General features: G+C 34.8%; 1 protein-coding gene across 1 annotated transcript; it reads left to right on the top strand.

The window, feature by feature from the left end:
- The first annotated feature begins 1,530 nt into the window (after positions 1-1,530).
- LOC126706087 (prefoldin subunit 1) lies at positions 1,531-12,608 on the top strand. Its single transcript, XM_050405349.1, has 6 exons — positions 1,531-1,743; positions 1,816-1,869; positions 10,275-10,380; positions 10,661-10,667; positions 11,586-11,670; positions 12,308-12,608. Exons 1-6 carry the CDS (start codon positions 1,720-1,722, stop codon positions 12,419-12,421), a joined length of 390 nt encoding a protein of 129 aa, XP_050261306.1. The 5' UTR covers positions 1,531-1,719; the 3' UTR covers positions 12,422-12,608.
- Positions 12,609-15,484: the final 2,876 nt, after the last annotated feature.

Here is a 15,484-nt window from a genome sequence, read left to right as displayed (position 1 = left end):
AGTGGTAAGTTATTGGAAGATTGGTAATGATTCAACCACAAATTTGCTTATCTTCTATGTGTTTATGTAATTTAAGCCGTAAACAATTATCATTCCTATTAATTATTTGCTATTGTTTCAGACGGTTGTTTGAGAATTATTTTAACATTGGATTTTATAAACAGCACAAGAATATTTTTAGCCTAGCACTACAACACACTAATTCTTTGACATTTTTTATTATATGTAGATAAATTTTCTTCATGGAAATATCTTGCTAGTACACAGCCATCAACACAATCAATCCTTCTATAAAAACATTTATAGCACACCATACTGCCTATAAAAAAAAAAAAAAAAGTTTAGAAAACAGAAAATGCAAAGAAAGATTAAATCTATATTCTTCTTTTCCATTCATCCCTCTTAATTTTTTATTTCTTCCTAGTTATTTTTTTTTGAACTGTTATTTACCATTTCTTCAAAAACTTTCCTCTCTTGTATTACATATTGATACCAAACACAATCACAATTACTATCCAGAAATTTAGGGGGTGTTTAATAAAGTAGTTTGAAAATTGTTATTTGAAATTTTTTGAAATACATGTGGGTAAAAAAGTGTATGAAAATATGTGTAATGTTGTTTAAAATGTAAAAATGTGAGTTTAACTCACCCACCAAATAGAGTTTTGAAAATTTCTAAAACCCCAATTCATATATCCTCCATCAGAGTTTTGAAAATTCTAAAGTATGTTCAATCGTTTTTGTAAGTTATCTTCTATAAATACATAAATTTTCTTGAAAATTGAACATACTACAGTTGTTGCCATGTGATTCTTTCACAACCCAAATAACCTATCAATTACGTCAACGTCATTATGAACAATGATCAGAATGACAGAATTCCATGAACTACTACTTTAAGTCTCCTTTGACAAATTGCATCATATATTTTAATCATGGCACTGATTTGTTATTAGTTTTCTTTAATATTTTAATAATTTTTCTTATAAAAAATTTAATATTTTGTGTTCTATTTTATAAATAAATAGATAGACAATAAGAATGGTGTAATGATTTGATCATATTATATGTGTTTAAAATTTGAAAATAGTATGATATAGTGACTAATATATATGCATGTTCTCAAGAATGAAAATATTGTTTTGAAAAAATAAAAATGCAAATATCTTTCAATTATTATTTTTTACATGATTAATTGTGTATTATTATTATTTTTTCTTTTCTTGGACTTTTTTTTAATTTCAAATTGAAAAAGAAACTAAATTTGAGCAAAAATACCATTCTTCAAATCAATTCTTCTATAAATCTTAGAAAAATGACATTAATTAAAATAATTAGTATAACAAAATAAAAGTATTTATCCTATTAGTAATCTTTTAAATTTTTTAGTGAGAATTTGTAACTATTGCTTATAAACTAGTTTGTAGATAAACTTTACCTTTTTTGTTTTGTTTTGTTTTCTCATTGTTTGTCAATCATAACAAAACAAAAAGACATCCATTAGACCATTATATTCAGATTCTCAAGAGGGAAATTTAACAATTGGGTCAAGTAATACGGCCCAAAACAATCCGGGTCGACCAGACACAAGCCCTTATCCAACATCTCGTGCCCTAAGACCCATTTCCAAAATCAATGAATTAACAAATACTCAGTCGGAATTAATTAGCAAATCACAATCGGAATTGATTTGATAAAAATCTTCTTTTGAGTTCTGCAATGGCCGACGAAGCGAACAGAGCTGTAAGTTTTTGAATATTTTCTTTCATTTTTCTTAGCAACCAAACAGACCCTTTTTTTTTTTTTTAAATACAGGCTTTTATGGAGATTCAAGGTCGCATGATTGAGACCACTGGAAAACTGAAGCAGGTCAGTCACTCTGTTTCACATTTTGGATTATTTATTTATTTGTTTGTTTTTAGCTTTTAGTTTCAATTTCAACTTAAAGTTGGGTTCTTTTTGTGTTAAATCATATGGTAGCATGAATTTGGTAACAAAATGTGAACTGGGTCTTTCATGATTTAGTAAATACAATGTGTGAACTGGGTTTTTCATTATTTAGTTGTATAAGGTGTGAGCTATGTCTTTTTATTTTTATTTTTTATTTTTGTTTATTTTTTTTGGCTTAATCTTTCATTTTTTTAGTTAGAGGTTGCTGCTTAATGTCATGTTATATATGGATCCTGTGTTTTGTTTTGTGTTACTTGGGAATGCAAACCTCATGCAAACTTAATTATCAAAAAAATTATTACACTTACTTAGGATTCAACGCCTTGCAATGAGTGGTGTGTAATTTTTAATCCATCAATCAATGTGTACATCATATCATAAAAGGGTGATTTAGTAAGTTTATAGGTGCGTACCTTTGATCTTCTTTCATTGAGGAGGAACAAATGGCTTCTAAGCATGCTTAAGATCTAGTATACGTGCATGCTAATCTTCAACTTCTTTCAAAGAGTAAGGAAGGGTACAATAAAGAGAAACTCATATGTGGATAATTATAGGGGATACTTGGGATGAGCTATTTGGAGGAGTTGGGTTGCTTGAGATTGTAGATCTTTAACTTGATGGTAGTGATGGTGAAAAGTCTTTTTGGGGATGTTAGTGATGATGATGTTGATGGTTATGATGGTGAAGGTGATGAAGGGGATGATGTTGTCATTGGATCATCTTGAAGTCTTCTCTATTATTTTCTCTTATTTAGATGTTTATCATAGTTTATTTGTATTCTAGACATCATTTTATGGGTATCAGTGCACTTCTTTGCTGCCTATTATTAGATATGTTTTTAAACGTTTTGACGGTTGTTACTTCAAAAACTTAGAATAAACATAAAATATGCCTATATAATATACTAGGAAGCACAAACACTTCATTTGGGCTGCTGTACTTGTGTCAGATATGCGTCGGACACTTGACACTCCTTGAACACTTCTGCATGCATGTCCCAGCTGTGTCCTTTTTTAAAAATTAAAAAAAAAAAAATGCAGGACATAGCTGGGACATGAGAACAAGAGGAATTGAACACCCTTTCACAAAGCAAAGAGAACATTCATGCTTTGAATAATAATATTGCATTTGAAAATTAATAAATATCTTTATCCTCGATTTGTATTCTAATTTATGAAAATCCTTTAATAGTCATAAATTTGCTTTATTATTCATTGGTACTCTTAATTTGATAAAAAATAATGATTAATAATATATAGAAATAAAATATTTATATGTCTTAAATTGATATATGTTTAATATTATATGGAAAATAAATGCTTAATTATATATAACAATATATTTTAGAATTAATTAATATACGTATCCCCACTGTATTCGTGTCTTACTTTTTCAAAAATTGTTGTGTTAGTGTATTGTATTCGTACTTGTACCCGTACTTGTGCTCGTATCCATGTAGGTGCTTCCTAGATAATATACCTAAAAATATTAATTAATTAATTGCTGTGTCCCTGTTGTGTTGTGTCCTAATTATTTTTTGAGAATGTCATGTCATGTCATGTGTGTGGCTGTGCTTATCTTAGATAGTGAATAAATATATTCTCAAAAAAAAAAAAAAAAAAAAAGATAGTGAAAGAAGATAGTATTTGTTTAGCTCCAGTTGTGTAACACAAACCTAAACATGAAACACTATGAACTTATCCTTCCTAGCTTTCAAAGAAGTCAAGAACTAATAACTCTTTAATTGTTATATTTCTATTACTTCTGTTCTGGTGTGGATTGAATTTCCTATAGCAGGATAATTCAATTGTACCTTCCAACTTTCTTATGCCTCTGGACTGGAGAGAGAGAGAGAGAGAGAGAGAGAGAGAGAGAGAGAGAGAGGTTATCAGCTCCGGAGGGACCATTGATCCTGCTCCTGCTGCGAGGAACTGAAACGTGTTTAGGAACAAAGAGTTCTCAGGTTAATAGGATAGAGGAAGTGGACACTTACAAATGCATCTATGGAAGATATTTACTTGTCAAGAAGTTGTAGCATTTTCAACTTCTTGAGAGGCCTGGCTACCTCAGATTGGTCAGATTTTGTTTCTTCTATTTCTTTTTTCATTCTGATCAGTATGGGAGGGATACGTAGTTTTTTCATTGAATTGAAGCTTTTTTAGTTAGTGGTGGAGGAAGGAGGGAGTTTCTTTGCGTTACGAATTTTTGAACGGGGCAAACACTTCACGAAATCAGTATGGGCAAAAGTGCGGCATTATTGTTGATGAAAAATATAGAACATACGGTGATTGGGGTAAATCCCAAACAATTTTTCACGCTTAGGGAAGGTGATACTGCCTACACCTTGCAACGGGCATCAAACTCTTTTGGTCAGTTCTTGCTAATGTCTGAACTCAAAATTGGCGGGCTCTGGAGGTCTGTCATAATCCCTGAAGGGAAAGAAAAACATGGTTGGAAGGTATTTGGTCTAGAACTGAGGAAGATGTTAGAACCCAATCAATATGCCTTTGGTGACTTAGGACATGCAAAGTTTATCCCTCGGGCACAGAAGCGCAATTCAGTGTTTCACCCATCTCGGTCTTTTGTCGAGACAGTGAAGGTTCCAATGCAGGCAAAAGGTGGTATTCATTCGTTCCATAAAACCAAGGATGTAGGACAAAATATTATAGATGAGGCGATGGGGGAGAAACAGCAAAATAGGACAAAGGAAACGACGGCAGTGCCTCTGAAACAATCTCAGAATCAGGTGGTGGATGGTCCAGTGGGTCAGCCTGGTACAACAGCCGTGAGGGGAGGGGAGGGGAGAGAGAGGAGCATTAATTTGGATTTTAATTTAGGTGAGAAATTACCGGTACAAAATAAAACAAGATCTCTGTTAAGTTTTAGTTTGAATTCAAATAAAACTGAATATGGGAAGGTGCATGATTTGAGGGATTCACGATGGATTGGGAAGGGATTAATAGTGGAGGTGGCTGAGAATGGGAAGAGACGGGTTTCTTGGGATAAGTCCAAAGGTGGAAAAACTTCTTTTAAATGGGTGATACGGGCTGCCATTGAACAGAATGAGAAGTTGAGTATCGGGTTGGGCCCAAAACAGTCCGTAGCCCACTGTGAGCCTAATTTAAGCCTGTTGAGTACAAGCCCATGTAATTCAGAGGCTGGAGAATGCTCCAACACTCTTTTAGGCCCACTCTCTTCTACATCTAATCCCGATGAGATTGGAGAGAATCCCACGGTCTTTACAACTGGTTTAGTGACACCGGTAGATATGTCAAGGAGTGATGATGAAGGGAGCCTCTTGGTCAATCAATTGCATGTGGTTTCGCCGGTAGGGGCGACACAGACTGATGTAGATGGAGTTTTGTCTAATCATTAGTGTTGTGCTTTGCCGGTAGGAGTGTTGGGGTGCACTGAGTCTCCTCCGATGATGGTTTTCAGGTTTAGCTCTGACCGGAACAGTATTTTGGGCTCTAATTTGTTGTTGGGTGGGTTGATTTCTAAAGGTAAGAGGTCGGTGATTCTCGAATTTGTGCCGCGATTGGTTGGACCTTCTTTTCTCGATCTTTTTCTGGAGTTCTTGCGAGCTAGGTCACTGGGTTTTAGAGTATCGGGTCAGGAGGTTAATTCTTCTTCTGGTAAGGAACTCTTAAGCATTCCTAGGGAGGTCATGCTTGTGGAGGATGCAGCTGATTTTTCTGTGGTTGGTGAAACAGAATTGTCAGATTGTTTACCTCTGCAAATCTTTGCTCCAAGTGTGTCGACAAATTTGGCAGAGTTGGAGGAGGTCACTAAGGTATTGAGTATTGAGACTAAGTTACATATTTCTAGGTGGGTGAAACACAGAATTCTTGGTTTCAGTAAATTGGTGGGGTTGTCGATGACCCGACATGAGAAGTTGTGCATTGCTCTCTTATAGAGGCTAGAAACTGAGATGGAGGCAGCCAATGTGTTACACAGGAAAGCAATGGGTAGCAAAAAAGTGGCTAAGTCCAAAAACAAGGGACGTAGAGAGCTGCAAAATTTGATCTCTTCGGTGAATTATGACGGGAGATAGAGGGATGGTCTTGTGTTGGTGTTAGTAGTTGGAGATATTTTTGTGTTTATGAAGATAAAAATGATTTCGTGGAATGTGAGAGGTTTAAATGATCCTCGGAAACGACTTGTGGTGAAGAATTTGTTGTGGGAGTGGAAGTGTGATGTTGTTTGTTTATAAGAGACGAAAATTGCTAGCATGAATAGACAACTGGTTTGTAGTTTGTGGAGTTGTCCATATGTTGATTGGGTTGTTTTGGAGGCTAATCGGACTGCTGGTGGTATTTTGCTTATGTAGGATAAAAGGGTTTTGGATAAGGTGGAGGTTATGGTTGGTACTTTCTTAGTTTTGGTAAAGTGGCAAGGGGTGGGGGACGGTTTTATATGGGCATGCTCAGGGGTTTATGGCCCAAATGAGAATAATGAGAGGGGTCCCATGTGGGATGAGTTGGTGGGCATTCAGCAGTATTGGAGGATACTGTGGTGCTGCTTTGGGGATTTTAATATTGTTCGCTTTCCTAGTGAGCATGGGGGCTCAACACATTTGACCCTGGCTATGGAAAAATTCTCTGAATTTATTGAGGATCTTAACTTGGTTGATTTGCCTGTGGAAGGAGGTAGCTATACATGGTCAAGTGGTATTGATCAACCAGCGATGTCTAGGATTGATAGAGCTTTGGTCACTCCAGATTGGGAGGACTATTTCCCAGATGTTATTCAAAGGATTTTACCCCGTCCTATCTCAGATCATAGTCCAATTCTCTTGGAGGTAGGGGGAATGGCAAGGGAGAAAAGTCCGTTCAGATTTGAAAATATGTGGTTAAAGACGGAGGGATTTGTGGATAGTGTTCAATCCTCGTGGAATCGGCATTCTTTTGTAGGTACACCTAGTTTCGTGCTTGCAAAAAAATTGAAGGCTCTGAAAGAGGACATTATGCAATGGAATCGCCAAGAGTTTGGTAATGTAGAGTGTCAAAAGAATCAATTACTGAAGGAGTTGAAAAAATTAGATGCTAAGGAAGGGGACTTTGGTCTCATTGAGGAGGAGAAATGTCATAGGGCAGCTTTGAGGTCCCAGGTGGAGCATCTTCTTTCCTTGGAAGAAATTTCCTAGAGACAGAAATCTAGGATGTTATATATCAAGGAAGGGGATAATAAAACCAAGTTTTTTCACAAAATGGCCAACTCGCATAGAAGGTTTAATCAGGTAGTACAATTTTATAAAAATTGTACAAGGAGACTGAGGGGTGGAGGCCTTTTGTGGAGGGTCTGGAATTTGATTGTACTGGGGATATGGAGAGGGTTTGGCTTGAAAGGAAGTTTGAGAGAGAGGAGATACTTCAAGTTGTAAGTGACTTGGAAGGGGACAAAGCTCCAGGTCCGGATGGGTTTACTATGACGTTTTATCATCATTGTTGGAGAGTAGTGGAGAAAGACATCTTAGTGGTCTTTGACAAGTTTTTTCAATATTGTAAGTTTGAAAAATCCCTTAATGCTATCTTCATTGCATTAATTCCTAAAAAGAATGATGCCTTTAATATTAAAGATTTCCGATCTATTAGCTTGGTGGGGAGTGTGTATAAAATCTTGGCTAAGGTTTTGGCAAATCGATTGAGAGTGGTTTTAGATCAGTTGATCTCTGAGACTCAAAATAGCTTTGTGGGTGGGAGACAAATCCTTGACTCGGTTCTTATTGCGAATGAGTGTGTGGATAGCCGAGGGAAGAGTAGGGTTCCTGGAGTCATTTGTAAACTTGATATTAAGGAAGCCTACGATCATGTGAATTGGGAAGGCTTTGCTGAATTTGTTGAATAGAATGGGCTTTGGAGTGAAATGGTGTAACTGGATCCATACTTGCATATCCACAATTTAGTTCTTTGTTTTGATTAATGGGTCTCCAGCTGAATTTTTTGGTAGTTTGAGGGGTTTAAGACAAGGGGATCCGCTATCTTCTATGCTGTTTTTGATTATGATGGAGGTGTTTAGTAGGATGTTGAGAAGAGTGGAGGGAGCTGGCTTGATCCATGGTTTTAAAGTTGAGGGTAGGAGGGGTGGTGGGGAACGTGTTTCACATCTATTGTTTGCAGACGATACTATCCTATTTTCTGATGCAGATGTGGAGAAAATTCTTCATATTCGGTTGTTGTTACTTAGTTTTCAGGCGGTAACAGGTTTGAAGGTTAATGTGCATAAGAGTGAAATGGTTCCAATAGGGGAGGTTGATGATGTACATGCCCTGGCTGAAATTTTGGGCTGCAAGAGTTGGAACTTTGCCGATGTCTTATCTTGGCATGTCGTTGGGGGCTTCACATAATTCCCCTTCAATTTGGAATTCTATTTTGGAAAATTTTGAGCGGAAATTAGCCGGGCGGAAGAAGTTGTATTTGTTTAAGGGGGGTTGATTGATGTTTCTCAAGAGTACGCTACTTAGTCTTCCTACCTATTTTCTATCGTTATTCACCATTCCTACTCATGTGGCTAATAAAATTGAAAAGTTGCAAAGAGACTTTCTATGGGGTGGTAGCAAGACTCATCTGGTAGGATGGGATAAAGTTTGTGCGCCTATAGCTAATGGTGGCTTGGGGATAAGGAAACTTACTACTTTCAATAAGGACTTATTGGGGAAATGGTTGTGGCGTTTTGGGAAGGAAGAGGATCGGTTATGGAGAAGGGTCATGGCTTCAAAATATGGGGAAGAATGTGGGGGATGGACTTCAAAGCTGGGTAGGGGAGTTCATGGGTGTGGTTTGTGGAGAGGTATTCACATGGGATGGGAGGATTTTAGCAAAAATTGTCATTTTGTTGTTGGGTTGGGGAATAGAGTGAGGTTTTGGCAGGATGGGTGGTATGGGGATCAACATTTTCAATTGGCTTCCCCAAGGCTGTATTGCCATTGATAAGGAGGCATCTGTAGAAGCTTCTTTGTCAAGGTAGGAGGCGGAGGATAGAAGAATTTGGGATGTTCGTTTTATTCGAGAATTTAATGATTGGGAGATGGATGAAGGGCTGCATTTTCTTCGTATATTGGGAGCTATTACTCCTCCAATGGATGTTGGAGACTAGATGAGATGGAAGTTGAAACCTAATGGGGATTTTGACATTTGGTCGTATTATAACAAATTAAGGGATTCTCCCTCAATTGTCTTTCTTGGAAAGCTCTATGGAAAGCAAAGGCCCCTAGGCGAGTTTCTTTTTTTGTTTGGTGTGTAGCTTGGAATAAGATTCTAACGGGTGATAACCTGAGATTGAGGAGATTGGTTTTTGTCAACTGGTGTATTATGTGCCGACATTGTGGAAAGACGGAAGACCACTTACTTCTTCATTGTGAGATAGCTTATCGGTTATGGAGCTTTGTCTTTATAACTTTTGGTTTGTCGTGGGTTATACCTAGATCGATCCCAGATTTGCTTTTTGGCTGGTGGAATTGGTTGGGGAAGCACTTGTCTCAGATTTGGAACTTAGTTCCGTTGTGCATCCTTTGGTGTATTTGAAAGGAACGGAATTGGCGGACTTTTGAGGATTTGGAGAGTTCCGGTGATTAGATGTTTGCTGTTTTTAGTGGGACACTTTTTGATTGGTCTCACTAGTGATTCTCTCCCTTCTTTCCTTAGCTCTCTTTCTCTTTGTAATTAATCTGTTGATTGGTTTTCTTTTTTGTTTTTTCTCTGTTTTCTTCTTCTTGTATTTTCTGGGTTTGCTCTATGTTCTTCATGCATAGAGTAGCCATTTGTATATATAACATTCTTATCAAAAAAAAAAAAAAAAAGCTCCAGTTGTGTAAATAAGCATAGGGATGATGGATCTTCTTTTTTCCTTTTGCCTATTGCACATAAAATTTAGTTTGTCTTTCGTTGTTGTTCGCAATTATGCCTAGCTTGGTTTTGGATTTGTTGTTTTGTTTATAAGGTCTTGCATAGACAACAAGTATAGTGATTTTGAATGCAATCTCATCTTGTCTTATGAGGAGAATTTAGTGGGAGAGAAATGGTATGAATGTTTGAACTGACGACCTCACTCTTCACCCGCCCTTGTGAGAGAAGGAAGTGCCATTTGAGTTAAGGCTTACTAACTTTATATCATGGAGGTTGCTTTTTGGATGAAAGCAACTAGTTGTTTCTCTTTAATTTCGGACTTTGACTTTTTGGTTCTTTTAGATATGAAGTTTAGCTTCTCTTTTGATTTTTTAAGGGTTCCCTTGTATTAGGGTTATGCCTTTATGAGTTTCTCTTAATAAATTTATGACGATTCATGAATGTACTTCGAGCTGAAGTTTGTGATCACTTGTCTTTCAGGTGCAAAATCAGATGCGAAACAAAGAAGGAGAAAAGAAGCGTGCTTTCCTTACCTTGGAGGAGCTGCGACAATTGTCTAATGATACAAATACCTACAAATCTATAGGTATGTAAAGAAAACCATATTCTCTTGTTGAAATATGTTAAAAACGCCAGTTGTGTATGAGTATCTTGTAGGTAAAAGTGCCTGAAGCACCAAAAAAGATAAATGTGCCTTCTTTAGTTTTTAGAAAATGACTCTCTATTTGTATAAAGTTTTGAAAAGAGGCTCTGTGATTTTCATATCAATCATGAACAGCAGTTATATCTCACATTTTAATTTCGTGATTGTGCTTCTCTTGCTTATTTATCCTCAATATGACATCTATTTCTTTTTTGTTTTGCAGGGAGAACGTGAGTTCTAATTAACCTATCTGAGCTTGCCGTTAATTGAATATAAATTATTATTATTATTATTATTTTGGATTTATGAGCTTTCAGATTATAGATATGACACTTTCTAAAGTTTTAAAACCTAGACTGCATTGGCCGGTCAGAGCAGTTAACCACTGACTGGCCTCGATTTTGGTCTGGTCATGCCCCTTAGATAACTTGGTCAAAGAAACGGATTTGAGACTTTGTCAAACATGGTCCAACCGTTGACCTGGCCTTGGGTTCTCTAACCTTTTGGGTCCAGTTGGGTATATCTTTTCATTTGAAAAAATGAAGCTTAATGAAAGTATCAGGGGTAGAAACCTCTGATAAAATGCCACTTGTAATCTAGCAGGTAAAGTACATAGTCACTTTTTGGGATTGATGACTTAATTATTTGGTGGTTTTGGCACCAGATTATCTCAAAGTGGGTACTATTGGGTTGGGTGTATTCAATAATAAGCACCTGTTGGATTCTAGCCTTCCTTCTCCTTTCAATAGAGAGAATTGACTTATAAATTTGGTGTGCTAATCAACAAACCACTGATTACTTTCTGTTAGTTTTGGTACTGTCAATATAATTATTCTGATGTTAATTACATATGAAAACCATTTGCCATTAATTCAAAAATTATTTATGAAGCATACTCATGTTTACGCGTACATTATAAGATTAAATTCCATGTGGATATGACTAACTCTACATGTCATCATGTATTATTTTTACTTTTCTAATTTTTGAAATATTCTGTCTTTTTGTTAATCATTAGTAATTAAAAATGAATGACTTCACAGTTTGACCATGGTTGGCTGGAAGGTCAAACCTCTGGCACTTGACTCTTGTCTGGTTTGTTGATTGGCCTGGTTTTTAGAACATTGTGTTCTCCCTCTCGTGTCCAGGTTTGTTTTAGAGCCCAAGTCAGTTTTGATGAATGAACAGGAACAAAAGCTAAAGGATAGTGAAACAGCAATTGCCTCATTACAGGTGCATTTTCTTTTTTCCTCGCTGCTAAAAATCCTCTTCTTTCTATGTTATTTTCTACACCACCCCTTTCCAAACCTTTTACAAAGTTATTACTGGTGAAATTACATAGTAATTAGCAATCTTATTTGTTTTAATAAAAATAATTGAGTATCACGAATCATGATCAGATGTATTTAAGCAAATCTTGTATGATGTTATCCATTACCAAGTAAAAGTCGGGTGAAAATGGTAAAACTGGATAATGAAAAAGTTATTGAATTTCTTTCTAGGAGTGTCTCCAATTTTTAAACTTTCTCAATTTACGGATGAGAATGCAAGATTTGCTCAGTTTAAGCAGGAGTAAACAATTAGAAGATATAATTTTCTAGTTAGAAAACATAGCAGCCATACGTCATGTGTTATTTTGATTTTACCATTGTGTAGATTGATAAATGCCATGGGCAATCAGCCATTTAATAAAGGTTTTGAATTAGCCAAACTCAGCCAATCCTTTGTTGACTTGTTAGGCCTTAGCTGTGCCTGGCCAACCTTGGCTTAACTTTCTGAAGCAAATCATCATTCTTTTGAAAAAAATATGTTCAAGTTTCTCTGTTTTAACTTTGGTAGTACTATTTTTTTGTTGTTGTGCTATGTACAGGCGTCGAAGGAATATTTAGAGAACCAGATGGCAGAGGTGGAGAACAACTTGAGGGAGCTGTTGCAGCAAGATCCCGGTCTTGCTCGTCAGATAATGTCCATGACTGTAATGTGAAACTTTCATGTCTGAGAAACTCTGCTGTGTTCTATTTTCCATTTGAAAAACCAGGAAATATGTACTAGTAACAGTTTATAAAATCTGCTTGCTTGCGTTTTATACTGTCATTGTAATATATACATTAAGAAAATATGGTTTTCATACTCGGTGATATGTTCCAAATTACAAAGCTACTCTTGCATGACCTCGTTCTTTATTTTGGACCTTATGATCATCCCATAAACCTATATTGAATCCCTAAATAGTATACCATATGCCATTGGGGACAACATGATTCATTAAAATATCGTTTGTATTTTTTCTCAAAATTTTCTGTCTTTTACAAAGATGTATTATATGAAAGATTTGGAGCTTTATAACATTCACATCAGTTTGTGTATAATAGAAAAAAGTATAAAATTTTCATAGTTTTGCTTAAAAATGATGTACATTAGTTTGTGTATATGTAAATTTATAACTTTGTAACAATAATCATATAAATTTAAATTGACACTATTCATTTTGCATTTAGTTATTTATTCTTTCTTTACGTATCTTCATGATGAAGGAAGAAAGTGGATGGTGGTTATTGAGTATGAAGAAAGAGAAATAATTAAAAAAATAATCAAGAAAAATTGATATTTTAATAAAATGTAGTGTAAAATAGATAATTTGATATGAGATGTTTTAAAAGTGAGTATGTAAAATAGGAAAAGTAAGAGTCTGTTTGGTACATATGTTTAAACATATGTTTTCAGTTTTTAAACAACATTACATGTATTTTCACACATATTTTCACCCATATGTATTTAAAAAAAATACAAATAACGTTACTAAAATAACGTTACTAAATGAGCCCTAAGTTTTTATACTAAAATAGACAAAAGTTTTTGCCCAAATTGACACTTAAAAAAAAAAAAAAAAATCAAATCAAAAGCCTACCTTGTAGTTTATGAGGTTAGTAGATATGGTAGGGATATAATATTGTGTACAATTGTATACACAATTTTTGTAAAAGATAAATTATATGGTTACGAAATAGTGTAACAAATTATCAATTTATATTGATTTATAGATGTGTGACTACAATCCTTCATGTGACTCTTTACAAATAAAAGAATATAATAAATTCATATGATTCGATCTCTAAGAAACTTTATGATCTGAAGGGTTATGAAGTTTGATCTTGAATCGTGCCCTAATGCCTCTAAGTTGAATGTACATGATTTGATGCGAGGGTTGTTGGCTTGATCTCGATTTAAATTGAAAGAAAATTCCTATTTTGATTTGAAAAAGTAGGAATGAGCTTGATTTTTGAGGGAGCAAGGGTGCTCTTTTGAACTTAGAGATGACTCTCTATTTTGGCAGAGTATTAGTAGGGTTTTTTTCTCTAAGTTTCTGTCCCCTTTTTCTCATATGAGAAGCCTCTATTTATAAGCAACTCAATAACATTTGATTTGAAATTTTCTCTCAGTTTTTATTGAGAGTTAATTATGAATTTAATTTGGTTTTCAATTTAATAAGAACCTTTCATATGAGTCTTTTCTTCTGACATTGGCATGTGTCTTTCTTCATTTGATGTTATCACATGGCTTGATTTCATTTGCTAATTATCCATATCATCGATTGGAAATTAATTTGATAAAAAAAAAACTCGATCATGATCAATTGGACATGATTGAAAATTTATTGTTTCAAGTTAATAAAATAAGTCAGCTTCTTTCTCAAAAAAAAAAAAAAAGATTATACTTTTCAATGTCATTTGTCCGTCTAGCTTAAAATAATTCAAATTTATTAACTTTTTATATAATGCTAATAATTAGGTATGTATGCTATGTGTGTGGGCAATTATTTTTATTTTATTTTTTTAAATTGTGGGGTTCTAAACTAGTGATGATATTCAGATAATGAAAAGAAATACAGAAACTGGGGTCCGTACAGAAACTAGTCCCCACAATAGATCTCAAGCAATCTTCACATGCTAGTTTGCTATCCTGATTGGAGGCAACATGGTTGGTAGCCCTTCAAATTGATTATAATGACAAGTTATGTAGTTAATGAAGACCAGTATACACGACCCAACTTATTTCCAAGTGGGATTTGTAGTTAAATGAAGACTAGTACATCTTCAGCTGCAAGCAATTAATATTTGCAAATTGCAACTGTACATATTGTTAAGGGGACTCGTTATGGGTAATTCTATAAAGATCAACTGTCTGTTTGAATTGAGAGTGTAGAATAAAGTAGAATTGGTTAGAAATATTATATTTTCAGTCAATTTTACTCCCCTCTACTCTTCCTCACTCTCTCCTCAATCCAAACAGGCCATAAATTATAAAGAGTTCAGTTAATGTATCCATTTTGAGAAAGTTTCTATGAAAAATTGAAAAAGTTGTTAAAATAATTAATCACTTTTTTATTTTTCTATAAAAAGTTTCTTAAAATGATTTATTAATGTATGCCTAAGGACACACGTTAGTAAAACCCAATTACAAATGACAGCTTATAAATTTGACTGAAATTTATTTTAGGCCTTTAATTTTACTTTGTTCAATAATTGAGTCATCTAACTTCAAACTTATTTAATCAAAGTCTTCCTTTAGTCTTGGTTAAATACCAAAAAAGGCACTGTTTTACATTTAAGCTGAAATTATTATTTAAACACCAAAATTAATATATATTTTTTTAAATAAAAAATAAAAACTGAAAACAAGCTCCAGCCTCGAACGTGAAACCATAAAAATCACCAAAGAAAACAAAAACTCACCCGTATCTACCAAAAGTACCTGTCTAGCGTACAGAAAAGAAGGAATTCTTTGATCTACGTGAATGACATATTGTATCGTTCATTTGTTGTTGGGTGATTTCTAGCAGTTTGCAAATTTGATGATTTCTACAAACAAATGTGTTTCATCAAATTTTTGCAGATTGCTAGAAAATGGCTGACCTAGGAGGGGGCTCAGCCCCCCGGCACAAAAAATAATTTTTTTTTTATTGAGTATAATTTAACTATTTTTTAAGGGTTGGGCCCCTCTCTTCCAAAACCTTGGCCCCTTTTCCCTAACAGCCCAACCAAAAAAA

Source organism: Quercus robur, chromosome 11 (assembly GCF_932294415.1).
Source record: "Quercus robur chromosome 11, dhQueRobu3.1, whole genome shotgun sequence".
In the NCBI taxonomy this organism is placed as follows: Eukaryota; Viridiplantae; Streptophyta; class Magnoliopsida; order Fagales; family Fagaceae; genus Quercus; species Quercus robur.
This window is presented reverse-complemented; position numbering and strand designations above follow the sequence as displayed.